General features: G+C 41.1%; 2 protein-coding genes across 3 annotated transcripts; one reads left to right on the plus strand and one right to left on the minus strand.

Moving 5' to 3' along the window:
* The first annotated feature begins 243 nt into the window (after nt 1–243).
* Nucleotides 244–4,838, plus strand: LOC116670356 (vacuolar protein 8-like). The gene is given in 14 exon segments (XM_032500849.1): nt 244–516; nt 856–972; nt 1,706–1,825; nt 1,997–2,017; nt 2,020–2,115; nt 2,278–2,397; nt 2,553–2,761; nt 2,850–2,895; nt 2,983–3,116; nt 3,325–3,462; nt 3,579–3,693; nt 3,837–3,971; nt 4,079–4,204; nt 4,365–4,838. Coding segments are annotated over 14 exon segments (1,734 nt in total). The 5' UTR covers nt 244–314; the 3' UTR covers nt 4,520–4,838.
* On the minus strand, nt 4,675–12,581 carry map7a (microtubule-associated protein 7a). Of its 2 annotated transcripts, XM_032500840.1 has the most exons (16): nt 12,533–12,581; nt 10,359–10,906; nt 9,551–9,655; nt 9,274–9,348; nt 9,014–9,177; nt 8,806–8,902; nt 8,516–8,632; nt 8,144–8,274; nt 7,878–8,002; nt 7,533–7,774; nt 7,272–7,449; nt 6,979–7,147; nt 6,727–6,831; nt 6,470–6,520; nt 6,106–6,331; nt 4,675–5,546 (listed from the first exon to the last, which is right to left on the minus strand). In XM_032500840.1, exons 2-16 carry the CDS (start codon nt 10,459–10,461, stop codon nt 5,536–5,538), a joined length of 1,899 nt encoding a protein of 632 aa, XP_032356731.1. In that variant the 5' UTR covers nt 10,462–10,906; nt 12,533–12,581; the 3' UTR covers nt 4,675–5,535. The 2 variants fall into 2 exon arrangements, with proteins under 2 accessions (XP_032356731.1, XP_032356732.1); XM_032500841.1 differs by lacking the exon at nt 8,516–8,632 and having other exon boundaries at nt 9,551–9,657; nt 10,358–10,906; nt 12,533–12,580.
* Between the last annotated feature and the right edge of the window lie 1,128 nt (nt 12,582–13,709).

A 13,709-nucleotide genomic window follows, 5' to 3' on the forward strand; every position in this document is an offset into this window, starting at 1 on the left:
AATTCACCAATGAGATTTAGGCAATTCTCAAGCCTAACCATGGAAATAATAAAAACAAAATTAATAAAAAATGACTTTAAACGTTTTTTTCCACTGTTGAAACGCATCTTATTTTTGAACAATTAGAACACACAAAACTACCCATGAATAATAAATATACGTAATTTAGCGGAGGCTGTAACCCAATGCAATGTATTGTGACAATAAACTGTAATTTACCTAACTGTCACGTGACGTTAAAGAACAGTAGGCGTGTCTACGTGCAGATTGTGTGAAACCTGCAGGTGCCGTTCCTTTTTGCTAAAGATGTGGCCATGGCTTCTGGCTTTTGTGAAGATTGCTCCCGACTGCTTAAAGAATTTACTGTTCATTTAAGGAAGGTTTGCAGAGAGTTTGAGCAAAAAATGATGGACGTTTTCAGGGAACTTTCTCAGTGCACCTGCTTTAGGAATACACCTGACCGGAATTTACTAAGGAAGAGGATGCAAGAGTTGGCCTCTCAACACCTGCTGTATGGTAGGAACATTGTAGCCGTGCATTGTATTTGTTGTAGAAATTAGCATTGTTGTGGAGGGCAAGCACACATGTGCATACCTTTATCTGTCTTTTTTTATTTGTTAGACAAATCTACCCAGTTGATATAGATCTGCAATTTAAATTGAGAAGAGCACACAGTTACATCACCAGTGTATTTGTTACTTTAGAAAAACAATCTCACATTGTATCATATCATAAAAGTAGTTTATAGAAACCCTTGTGCTTGGTATTTATACATAAATACACATGTGCAAAATCAATCATTGATCAACTCAAGTTTTGGGTGACTCATTATCGTTAATCTGTTTTTTCTCTTAGATAATGAATCTCTACTTAACCCGGGGAGTCTACAAGCACTGAGCAGACTTGCAACTTCAGAAAACACTGATCTACAAATGACTGCAGCCATGTATTATTTACATCTCAGTCATCATTGTGAGTAAAGAACTCAAACAGATTTTTATGTTGCTCGACTATCTTTGTTATAGCACTGGCTTGCAGATCAGTGATGCATAGAATGACCCTATTGTTTGAGCTTCAGGTTTCTCATATCACTCACTGTGGAGATAAGCTCTCTAACGGGTATCATGCAAATTTTCAACTGAATTTTTCTTTTTCTTTTTTTTCTTTTTTACAGGGTTGGTGCTTTGCAAATAATTCCCAGCAGGCGTGAGCTTTAGTGTCACTATGAAGCTATCAGGAATAGATTTAACTTTGAAATCCCACAGTTTGCTATTCTTTACTATGATAAACTGGTAACTACAGAAGCAATGACTCATGTAAAGTACCCTGGTACTTGTTTTCCAGTTTTTTCTTTTGTCAGATCATTGTATTTATAGGGAAGTACACGTTATATCCCGCAGTATGCAAATGTGTGACCACATTATATTTTGCATAAAAGTGTCAGTTGACAGATTCCTAAGTTTACTTGGTTGTTGTTGACAGAGCACAGGTCAGACGTCGCTTATAGGACTTGAATTTTAAACCAACCACCAGTCACATGTTTCATGTTTAAAACAAAAATGGAACTTTCACTAATTAAGATTGTGTTTACCTTGTAGATCCTTCTTTGGGCATCAAGAAATTTAACAGACTTGTGAAATTCTGCTTCTTCAACCGCAATGATTTCTTTTTATAATTTTATTCTTTTTTGCGTTGTGTGTTTCAGTGAAATCGCCTTTACCAGATGCCTTCATGGAGCCAGTCATGGCCTTACTTTTATCTACTGACCTAGATGTGCAAAAGACTATCTCTCTCTCCTTGGTCAATCTGTTAGTAAAGAATAATGGTAAGAGACAAGATTCAGGTATTTAAAGTATTGTCTTTTGGATTTATAACCCTTACCCTCTCCTCTTTATTGTATTGTAAGTTGTTAAAAAAAGCAATGTATCACAGGTGAAATTACGTAGTTTATGTGGATCCGATGTTTGTCATCACTGTCCATGAAATCTGATTTCAGTGTGCAAAGAGTTAGTGATTGAAATGGGATGCTGGTGCCCATACTGGATATGTTCCAGTCCGGTGATGCCACCGCTCAGTCTCACCTGTGTGCCTGCGTCACCATGTTGTCCTCCTCAGGTTTGTATAGACAGGAAGGACTGTGTCTTCAAGGCTTTAAATTGTTTAATGATTCACCCTGGCTTGCCTAAAATGCGCTCAACTGCAGAGACACAACCTACTATTGTATTTCTGTCTAGATTAGCTGTGTGGAGGCTTTTTTTTCTTCTTACTTTCATACAGAATCAAACAGAGAAGCTGTCACTGTGGATGGAATCATGCCACTGTTGGCTTTAGCAAAGTCCTACGACCCACAGGTGCAACAGAACGCCACCTGGGCTCTGTTACATCTCACGCAGTCAGGTAGGATTATGCCCTGTAGATGTCAATGTTTCACAAATTTCATATTAAACCTGAAGCCAGTGTATTCATGTCCTTTACAGTGCTATTTAGCTTGAACATAACATGGAAACCAGAACATTCTCTACTCTTTTTTTTAAATTTTGTTTTTGTTTTAGATTGGTCGACAAGGATCTTATGTCAAGCAGGGGCCATTCCTGTCCTGATACTTCTGTTGCAGTCCTCAGATTCAGAGGTTCAGTTCTACAGCTGCACCGCTCTGTGCAACATCGCTGCTGTCCAGAAGCATCACCCACAGTTGCTCAGCATTGGGGGGCATTTTTTGTCAAAGTCTCTACTGACGCTCATGTCGTCATCTGTGCAAAAGGTAATTGTGAACATTAGTGGCTGAGATTGAAAGTAAATCAGCAATAATGTTAAATAAAAATCTTTTTTTTTTTAAATTTACTTTTCAGAATTCAACCCAAGCATGCAGATGCCTAAAGACCCTTTCAAAGAATGGTAATTATAAACAATAAAGTCAGATATTGATACCATACCCAAAGCAGATGCTGTCTGTCTTTCTTTTCTTTCTTTTTTTTAGTGTAGTTCTGATTCAGGAGCAGCTGATGGAGCTCGACTGTGTGCTGCCACTAAAGGCGCTGCTGAAAACCTCTTCTCCTGTGTGGACGGAGTCAGCCATAACACTACTGTCCGCACTGTCGGCACACCCACCAACCAATGTACGATTTCCTAAATGGTCAGCAAGATCATAATAATGATGAAGTTGGTAACTGTTTGTGATGTGTTACAGCTGTGAAGTGGTTGAAAATAATTTGATGGTCTTTTTGCATACTCTATTTTATTTACTTTAATAAGTAATCACTGCATGAAAAAAAAGGGCATCTGTTCTGTTTACTTCCTAATATTGATAAGATTTCTGTTATTTAGTTCCAGGACGTCCTGGTAAACGAAGGACTGTTGGATGAAATCGGCCTGCTGCTACATCATCACACATCCAGCTCTGTCATTATCACACACAGCTGCAAAATAATCACTAAACTGTGTAGCTCCAACATGGGACAACAGGTACACCAAGGCTAAAATTCAGGGTTTCACGTCTGTTGTGAAAACATGATTTGTCTGTGTATGGTGCCCCAGATTGATACACTCATAAAGCTGTATTTAATTCCTTCTTTGTCTAGGCTGTGATGGAAAGTCTGTGCTTATCAGGACTCCTCAGGGCCCTTTTGTCTCCGTCCCTATCAGATGACACTGTGCTGCATGTGACGTCATGCTTACATCACCTCACCACTTGGGGTGAGTAGTCTAGCATTGCCAGACCTAGCTCCACAGTGCTGTGCCACCTGGACATCAATTAGTATTGGTCTGTTCTGTTTTGAATTGTTTTGCTGTGAAATATAACGCAAATGACACATTTTTATAATCTTTCACTATTTCAGATCCACCTAAGTCTAACATGTCGCTGACAATAACATCAGAGCAAGTTTCAAGACTTGTGAAGTTGTCGGGACAAATACAAAATCCTCGGTTGTCGTACAACAGTGCGGCCATCATCAGCAAACTCGAAATGACTGGTACTGTAATGTGCAAGTATTGATCGCTGATAGAAAACATGAAAAAATCAGTTTGGTTTTATCTTATTACATTGAGATATATTGTGTGTCTTCTACTATTCCCCTAGAGGAGATGGTCCATTTGCTGAGACCTCACTACACCACCATAGTGGAGTACCTGTTGGTGTTTCTCCATGATACAGATGTTAAGTTTCAGCAACTTGGCATAGCTACAATATTCAACCTCAAGAAAGGTTAGTATTTGTTGTACACCTACTTATTAAGCAACGGAGGGTACTGCAAGCCATTCGAATTATCTTACATGTGCAGTCTGTTATCCCAAAGCAAATTTAGAATAATCAGGCTTTGCTGTTCAGTTGTTCTCAGCCTATTTTGTGCCGTTGTCCTCTGCAGATGGAGACTTTTCGTCTCTGTTGGCCAACAGTGAGGTGGAGGCTCGGCTCTGGAAGGTGCATGCGCAGACGGAGGAAACCAGACGGCTGCTGCAGATGATCCAGCCCCTTTCTCTATCTTCTGTGAACCCTCGACTCTGTCAGCAAAAATACTGAGGGATGTTCAAAGTGTGGACTGTAAGCAGTTTTTACATTCATGCACTGTATAGACGAGCAGCCTTTTTATATTCTTTTATAGTCGTTTTTATGTTGTTTTATTTCAGAGTTTGTATGTTCAGAGTCAACAAATTAAGTCAAAAACAAGGCAGAGATGCGGCATAGTTTCAACTTTAATGAAATATGGCATATATTTAAACTTAAACAGGTTAACAAGTGATAGCTATAAGCAATACTTCAACTGTAAGATCAAATATTGATGATCAGATACATTTGTTTTTTTTAATACTTTTATTATAATAAACTTACTTAAGCTCTACGCCTCAAACGTTCCTTTGTAAAGTGGTTGCGCAATATCTAACAAAGCAACTGTCAAGTGCAATAAAGGCTTTGTGCATTGTATTCTCTAAAGCAACACTCACAAAACTAAAGCAAAGTCTTTGGAAACGAATTTCCTTAGCAGCGTTGAAATTTGTGATTGCTATTCTTCACAAAATAAAGGTTCAACTAGGAATTAATTCATGATAGGAACTTTCACCAACAACCTAAAATCTTGTGTTCTTAGGGCAAACCGCCACTCGAGCAATACTAATTCCACAGTGACAAAACTGAGGAGGAAAAAGTGCTTAGATTGCAAGACATATCAGGAATAAGCAAAAAGCAAAAACATATGTTGTGATTGTTAGAATGGCTATTCCTAGTATCTGTACAGAGGCAACACTCACCAGCAAACTATTATTACCACATCTACTGGTTTTTTGATAGTCATTATAAGTTCAGAAACCTGCTGTACTGAAGAAAGTAATAAATAACTTAACAATATTTGTGCCACTGGTTACACACAAGAAAGTGACCAAATGCTGACATCCTCGGTGAGAGGCAAGGCTGGAATCTTACATGCTCTTTCAAGGTGCCGACGGGCAGCATGATGGCTGTACTGCAGTAACTCCTGTGTTTCACAGAGAAATCACAGCTCTCCAACAAAGTCCTGAAACGTCTGCCCACTTCACAGGTGCTCAGATGACCTCTGAAGAAAGGACAGTAGGGAGACAAACAAAAATATATATAATATAATATAATATATAATATTAAATAAAAAAAATGTGTCAGAGCAGCTAAAGAGATAAGTAGAACATTTACATTCCAGTCTTTGACTTTTTATTAAGGGATACTATATACTCAATAGTACATGTAGAGGGGGGGAATGACGTGCAGCATAGGGCTGCAGGTCGGAGTTGATCCTGGGCCTGCTGCGTTGTGGAGTAAACTTCTATATATGGGCACCCTCTCTACCAACTGAGCTATCCAGTCACTCTTGCTGCTGTGTTTTGTCCTGCACCTGTACCTATGATGGAGGTGCACACTATTCATTCACTTTGATTTGAATACTGTCTGGTAGGAAACTTTCTTATCCACCAACCTAAATGACTTCCTATTTGTGTGGTCATTAACCGAAACATGTCAGTCAGTGTCTAGGTCTGTAAGGTGCCTGACTTCTTAATAAAAAGGCATTAGACAGAGCCAAAAGTTATCAGAATCCACCCTGATGATAAGCGTTCTTAAGTGATCTGCTGGTTGTGTCTCACCTGCTCGTTGGTGGGTCTGGATTTCCTCCAGGCCTGTGAGAGTCCTGAGCGACCTGCGTTCTTTGAAGGCCACGACAGGTACCATGTCCTCCTCGTTCAGCCCCAGCTGGGAGGTTTTCATCCCCACTGGCAGCTTGACAACATCTTCTATGGTGCCATTGTGCACAGGCTCTGTGTTTTCCTTTGGTTGGGCTTCATTTGGCAAAATCTTCACTGGTACAGATTTCTGTAAAAAAATTAAGGAATAACCAATTTGGTCAAGAACACCCTTTTAGAAGTTAGTTATTTATTAGTGAATACTGCCTGTGCATCATAAGAGCCCAGGGGCAATGTGCTTTTACAAAAAAAAAGAAGGAAATTTCACCGTATCAGGAGAATCTGTCCTTCTGGTTCTCCGCATGATCTCCTCAAGTCGCTGGAAAAGAAAACAGCTTTTATTAAATTGCTGTCACAATGTTACCTTGCACGGCAGATGGATTCTCGCGATATCACAAGATCATGCGACGTAATCGCAGGATCACATCACACGGGGTAACAAACCATCTAGCAGTCCGGATGTAATACATAGTTCTGTATGGATTTTTCTTTTTTTTTTCCATCAAACATTGTCAGAAATGTCACCTTCTTTCTTGCTTGGCGCGCCGCCTCCTCTTTCTGTGCAAGTATTTCTCGTTCTTGTTTTATTTGCTCTGCTTTTTCCTTTTCTCTGGCTTGTTCCTCCTCTCTCTATTTAAACAGGGAAAACAGTGTTTGTCCGTTAAACATAAAAAGAGAAAAATGACACAATAAAGCATCCACAAGTACAACTGTGGGTGCAGATGTGGTTTCTTCTGCAAATTCCCTCATGCACTGAGGAATGTTGGCAATCCCCACCTGTTTCTGCAGAAGGGTGGCTTCCCTCATCGCCTGAGCTCTTTCTTCCTCGGCTTTTCTATGCTCCTCTTCCTCCCTTCTCATCTTCTCCTCTATGAGACGCTGAGCCTCGGCCTGCTGTCGAGCTCGCTCATCTGCCCTCTTGCGTTCCAGTTCGTCACAACTCCGCCTGGACATAAATTCATAAATGTATGTCCAAAAATCAAATAATATTAAAAAAAAAAATCTAATTGTACACGCTTAATGGCCTGCTAATGCAGTCTTTCTGCCTCGTAGGTGGATGTGCTTGTTACCTTTCGGCCTCCTCTCTTTGCAGGCGCTCCTGTTCCTCTCTCTCCCGTTGTAGTCGGGCCTCTCTCCTCTTTTCAGCCAGGAGACGTGAGGCCTCCCCTGGGTCTGTAGTCCCAGCCGAAGGCTTGCAAATTACTTCAGAAGGCTGTGGAGCTGGATGAGGAGGCGTTTGGGGAGGACCTGAAAAAAATAATATCAACTTTATACACATTAAATGCCACTCTAAGTACTGTACTATTGTTTTAGGCATTTCCCTAGCTTACTTCTATATTTTGCAGCGGTTGGGGTTGTAGCTGCTGACTTTTTGTTGGGCAGGTCCAAACATGGAGCCTCTGGTGGATTTTCGTCCCTCGTTTTCTCATGCTGACCTTCATGTGATGTCCTGACAGGCCTTGAGTTACCAGGAGAGAGGGCAGAACTACAAAGAGCAACCTCTTCTTCAGGGACCGGCGGGAGCTCGAGCTGCAGCGGGGTTGAATGTCTGCTGACCGATCTTTGGAGGGTCCTTTAAGATCCAGCAGAAGAGAGCAAATGACCCACTTTGTTCAGATTACTGTTACTATGTTATGAATGTACAGCGGATGTTTTTGGTCTAACAGTTGACCTACCGTTTAGGTGAGGGAGAGGTTGCTCTGCTCTGTGTAACTTTGGCTGGTTTCAAACTGGTGTTGACGGCAGGAGATCTGGTATTTAGGTTCTTCTTATTGGTATCTTGCTGTCTTGCTGTAGGGATCTAAACCAAAAAGAAAATGTTATCAGAAATATTTTTTTCAGAAATCATTTTTCTCTTCTTTGAGTCCAAAAATTGGACTGAAAAAAGAGACAGCTGGGTGATCTTAAAAATATGGGAGACCAAAGGAACAGCTAGATTTACCTGCGCCAGATAGATGCTTCTGTGCTGGCTGTTGTTGGGACTGGGGGAGGCAGATGGCCGGTGGTGGGCTGATCCAGAGTGGTGCTGGGGTTTGTGAGGGGTGGTGGTGGAATTCATGGAGTGGAATGAAACTGCACGGCGACAAACATGGACAACTGAGGCAGTCATTTGTGCCATAATTATGGGAAATCGGAGGAAATATGCACAAATAACGGAAATAGTGATGGAATTGTGAAGCAGCGCGTGAAACAGAGAGGAAAATGAGCGGTGGGTTAGTTGTAGTAGTATCTTACAAATGCACTACAAACAATTAGCGTTGCATTGCCATAAAATGAAAGCAGGGTGCGTTCTGTTATCATGGGGGAAGAGTACCTTGGTCTCCTGACTGACAACCAGCACTCTTGCTCCTGGCCAGATAAGAGTACGTAGGGGTAAGCAGGCGATTAACCAAGTTCTTCTCCCATGTTGTCAGTGGCAGACGACGTGGAACTACCGTATTGATCAGTAGAAAGTTTTAAGGGCAGCAAAAAAAAAAAAGATAAGGCACTCCAGGAGTTGTTGTGTTAAGATATGTTACACAGAGAACAGATACTGTTGTTATGGTTTTAGAAAGAGTATGTTAAAAGAGAGGAAAAAAAGAAAGCACATTTAGCTCTACTTACTATTTTTGGTGAGCTTCCTTCCTCTTGCGTATTGACTGAGACTCTGGACCTTTTGGCTCTTCTCCACTGTCCTACGCACTGCAGACTCATATCGCTCCTTAATTCAGGAAAATAGGCTTTAGTGATGATGTTACTCAACACCAGAGCTGTGAAAACATCAGCCTTTACTAAAAAATAAAAGGTTTTCATTTCCACCATCCAAACGTACTTTCTCCTCCTTTAGTCTCTGCTTGCGCTTCTCTTCCACAGCAGCACGCTTCCGCTCCTCTCTGAGCCTCTGGTCCTGGAGTTTCTTCTTGCGCTCCTGCAGTTGTTGTTCATAATATTGCCTGGCCCTCTGCTCCCGCTCCAGCCTGTCCTGTTCCCGAGATGCTGAGGAAAAAAAGTGAACCAGTGTAAATAGATAACCTGGTTATGTCTGTTCATCTTATTAGAAATTGAAGACAACGCATTGACGGTGTCACATACCAAGTAACTTCTGGTGCTCCTGTCTTCTTTTCCGTGCCGCTTTCAGCCTCTCATCAACATTTGGTCCATTAGCCACTAAATGGGCAAAATTATACTTTGTTGTCACTGGTTTGATGCCATAAATCACAAAAACATACTATTTGTTATTTTAAATATTCAACCAAATCTAGACTAAGTCTGTAAAGGTAAAGGAAAATGCTAAAAGTCATCCAATATTCAGATAAGATGACAGCTACCTGATGATTAAAAAAAAGTGACGGTGAGAGCTGTATCAAACCTGCAGCGGCCCGTGGAGTGGCTTTGTTACAGATTTCGGCAGCCTTGTTGACAGAACAGGCGGTTTTCTTTCCCTCTGAATTTGGTTTGATATAACCACCATTGTCTGGTGTGGGGGGAACAGCATGTTATTCAGTAAAAAGAAAAAAGAGCAATGCCTTTTCCAGTTGTTTTTTTTCATAATTTGACACACAATATTCCTTTGATATTTTAGATTTTCTACCATTTATAAATGCATCTTTTAGTATGACCGATGATGTGAAGGGGCTGTTACATATTAAACCAAAAAACTAATAAGCTTGAAGAATCTGTCCCAAGTGAACTGGAATAGCCTTAGGGTCAGCTGCAAATGAAACAGCCATTATGAAACTGCCTGCGTATGAAAGGCTCGGAGAACATGCTAGCACCTGATCAGTCCTCATGGAGATGACTAAAACAAGCAACGAAAAAGGTCAAGACATAAAGGCACCCTGTCAAGACTGATGAGTAATTTGTAGAAATGCACAGGGAGGGGGGAAATCACATGGATGTATTTAGGGTTTAATAACATCAGGATGTTGATTATTCAATGTGTAATTTGTCCACAGATGCCCCCTGATTTCCTCATTTTCATGGTATCCATGCTCAATTACAGAATGATAAATAATTTCTCACAGGGAATGTACACATAATATTCTTGCGTCATACATATGAGCAGATGATCCTTGGTTTGTGATCTACAGCCGTTCTGGCTTTGCTTCAAGGAAAGGCTTGTTTTGATCAGATACCATAGAAATCCTTACACAAAAGCAAAGACAACAACGACTAACCTGTTCTTTTAAATCCATTCCTCTTCTGCTGGCTCTCGATGTTACGTGTAGAAAGTGGTCCCTGTGATGGAGGGATGTCACAGTGTTTCTTCTGCACAGCCATGCTAGGTTTTGAGCCTGGAATACCAATGCTCTCGCTCTAAAGCCCCCTCCTTTCTCTCCTCCTCCTCTTCCTCCTCCTTTTGAATTTCTATTTCAAGATGCCTTTGGGTCGCTTTCCAAGTGCGCTGTGTGGAGAAGTGCCCTCTGCATGAGATGCTTGTTCAAACAGAAAGGAAAAAAGCTTAGACACAAAGCATGCCCCTGTCCAAAGGGTTAGAGATAAATTATAGGTTATCCACAAATTAACTCCTGTCTTCTTTGAGGCTATAGAACTCTGAAGAGGATACTCAATGAGGCTTGTCTATAAAAAGGCTACTCCCCCTTTAAAGATCTTACCCTTGTGAGCTGCTCTGCTTTACTTTCACAGAATATAGCTGTGTCACTTTAATTCCCCCACCACACTGTCTGCTTGCTAGATGGATGTGGCCAAAGGGATGCAGCGTTTCCTGTAGACAGTAAAAAAAAAAAAAATGGAAGCAAAGCTGAGAGCCTGTCTTCATGAATAATTACCATGACAACGGTGGTATAATATTCAGTGACATACATTGCTTGGACATTCAGGAGTCAGTGTTCTCAATAGATGAGGCAAATGTTTGAGCTTTTTTCTTTTTTTTAACCCATGATTCCTCTAGAATGAATTAAATGGTATGGCCACTAGATGGAGATATTTCTTTCTGGAGAACAAGCTGATGTCAGCCTTGCCTTTAAATGGCTTCAGCTACAATCACATAAGTCAATTTTGTTGGCCAAATGACCAAAGCCCATCTAATTCAAAAACAAAAAAACTCTTATTATGTAACAAATTATATTCAAGTTAAGAAATATCTAGTCTATATCCTTGACGTTCTACTTCCGGAATTGCTCCGGTGTTGCAGGAAATTTTGTCAGATGCATGTATTTCCACCAATGTCCGTTTCCTTCTGCTTTCTTTGTGTTGGATAATTAAACTGCGGTGGATTTATGAGGACAAGGGGTGTGGCACAAAATTCTGGGACCTGTAGAAATACATTCTTCATGGGCCCCTGCCCACATCCACAGCTACTCAGCTCAGCTACTCATTCTAGTATCTTTTTGGGCCCTCCTCACGTAAAGGCCCTGGGTACTCTGTCCCCTTTTCACCCCTAGTGTGGACTATGGTTGACTGTTCCTCAGATCTCTGCATGGTAAATTGAGACAGCTAGCTATACTATATGTCCAATCTCTCGCATGACTAATAGACCTCAACAGTCCCGCCTCTCCTCTGGGTTTTAGGTTTCGGAAGTAAATTTCCAATTCATTTCTCCCACTGACGTCTGGAGGAATCTGTATATAAAGAGTTTTTGACCATGGATTAATGAAGTAGCCTACTTATCCAAGACATTACAAATGAAAGACATTTATCTCAAAACAAGGTTATAGTTACATGAACTTTTATTAGTCTAGTTGTAGCTGGTTTTAAGTCTACCATCGACAGTTACAATTTAATGGTCTTTAGTACTCCAATTGTCAATGGAGAAATTGTGTTGTATTTTTACTTCCAGAACCGGCTGTTGAGCTCTATTTTACAGCGGCCCTGCCTATGAAGATTGTGATTGGTTTAAGAAATGCCAATATACAAGAGCATTTTTACTCCAAACCCAGAATGCTCCAGGAATGTGGACTAGCCGGACGTTTCTCCGTTCCGCAGTGTGTGGATGGTCTGGCAAAGCGACAACAAAAAATACTGGATGGATTTCCATGAACATGTGTACAGACATTCATGATCCCCAGAGGATGAATTCCATGACTTTTGGTGATTGTATAACCATTAAAGGCCAGGACAGTTTAATCAGTATTTAAAAGTTCAGAAAACAAAGTTTTAATCTTTGATGACACAGATCATCATTCAGGTCATTCATGCTTTCTCCTTCTTCTTCTGTTCACATTTTAGACTGCATCGTTAAAGTATAGTACGCTCATGTTTAAAGGGGCCTTACACTGTAACATTCAACCTGTTGTGCATGATGTGAGTCTGCAGTGCTGTTGATATGTTCCACTTGAGTCTAGGTTTGAGTCTGTGTGAGTGGAAGGCTGTGCGATGGAGGTTTCACTACCTCCAGGTGGGTCCATGGTCTCATGGGCTTTACATCCTTAAGAGAGATTAGTGTTGGAGAGTTTACTTCAAAGGTCCCATGGCATGAAAATTTCACTTTGAGGTTTTTAACATTAATATGAGCTCCCCCAGTCTGTCTATGGTCCCCCAGTGGCTAGAAATGGTGATAGGTGTAAACCGAGCCCTGGGTATCCTGCTCTGCCTTTGAGAAAATGAAAGCTCAGATCTCAATCTGAGCTTTCATTTTCTCCCCTTTCTCTGCTTTGCCCGCCCGCCCAGAGAATTGAGAGAGAGACATCATGGCTTTCAAATGAGCAAAGTGGCAGTTGGTCAAGGCCACACCCCCAGCCTTCACCTTGCCCCCCCCTCTCCTCATCAAAAGCTACAGACTCAGAAATGGCACACACTGAGGGAAGCTCATTGTGGGACTGGCTCTAGTAGCTGTAATTCTGCACCAAGGCTGAATTTCGGGAAAAGCGACTTCAGATAGAGTATTAGGGGACCACTAAGGTGTAAAGCATCCAAAGAGCACCAATTCATGGGACCTTTAATGGTGGTCTGTGTTGCTGCTACCCATCTCCCCAGAGGGGCCTGTTGCTTTCCTATGAAAAGGGGTTGTATTGCCAGCTGATTCATAACCCCTTCCCAAAATCTTTGTTGCTGGGCCAGTTGCTGACAACCTTAATGCGGTTGCTGCTGAGTGCAAGCACACGAAAGGGCAACAGTTTGAGATTTCATTTAACCAATATTATATTAGACATAGAAAATAGCTTGAACCCTCACATGCTGTTTTGAAGGATTCATTCTTTCTAATAAAACTTAACATTACACAATATTGTTTTATCTTTTCCTCAAGGCACTGGTTAAAAATCAGCATGCTCATGATGACTTGCTATGGTAAGCATGCGCGTGGAGACTGCCGAAGACAGCTCAGCACGCGCGTGTCAGATGAAACATGCAAACAGCTAGCTAATTAAGCTAACTGCTAAGGTTGTAAGCTAAGTGAGGCGTATCTTGGTAAACATTAGCATAACGTCTTTTCAAAGACTATCGGCGAAAATAAGCAGCTTCTGTACAGGTTGAGGCATTATAAATATGCAGCTAGCGTTAACTGAAGGAGTTGTTTTAGCATTATTGGCAGTCATAGCTAACATTTCAGCCCGCTTGAGAGCTAGTTC

The sequence above is a fragment of the Etheostoma spectabile genome, chromosome 20 (genome assembly GCF_008692095.1).
Source record: "Etheostoma spectabile isolate EspeVRDwgs_2016 chromosome 20, UIUC_Espe_1.0, whole genome shotgun sequence".
Taxonomy (NCBI): domain Eukaryota; kingdom Metazoa; phylum Chordata; class Actinopteri; order Perciformes; family Percidae; genus Etheostoma; species Etheostoma spectabile.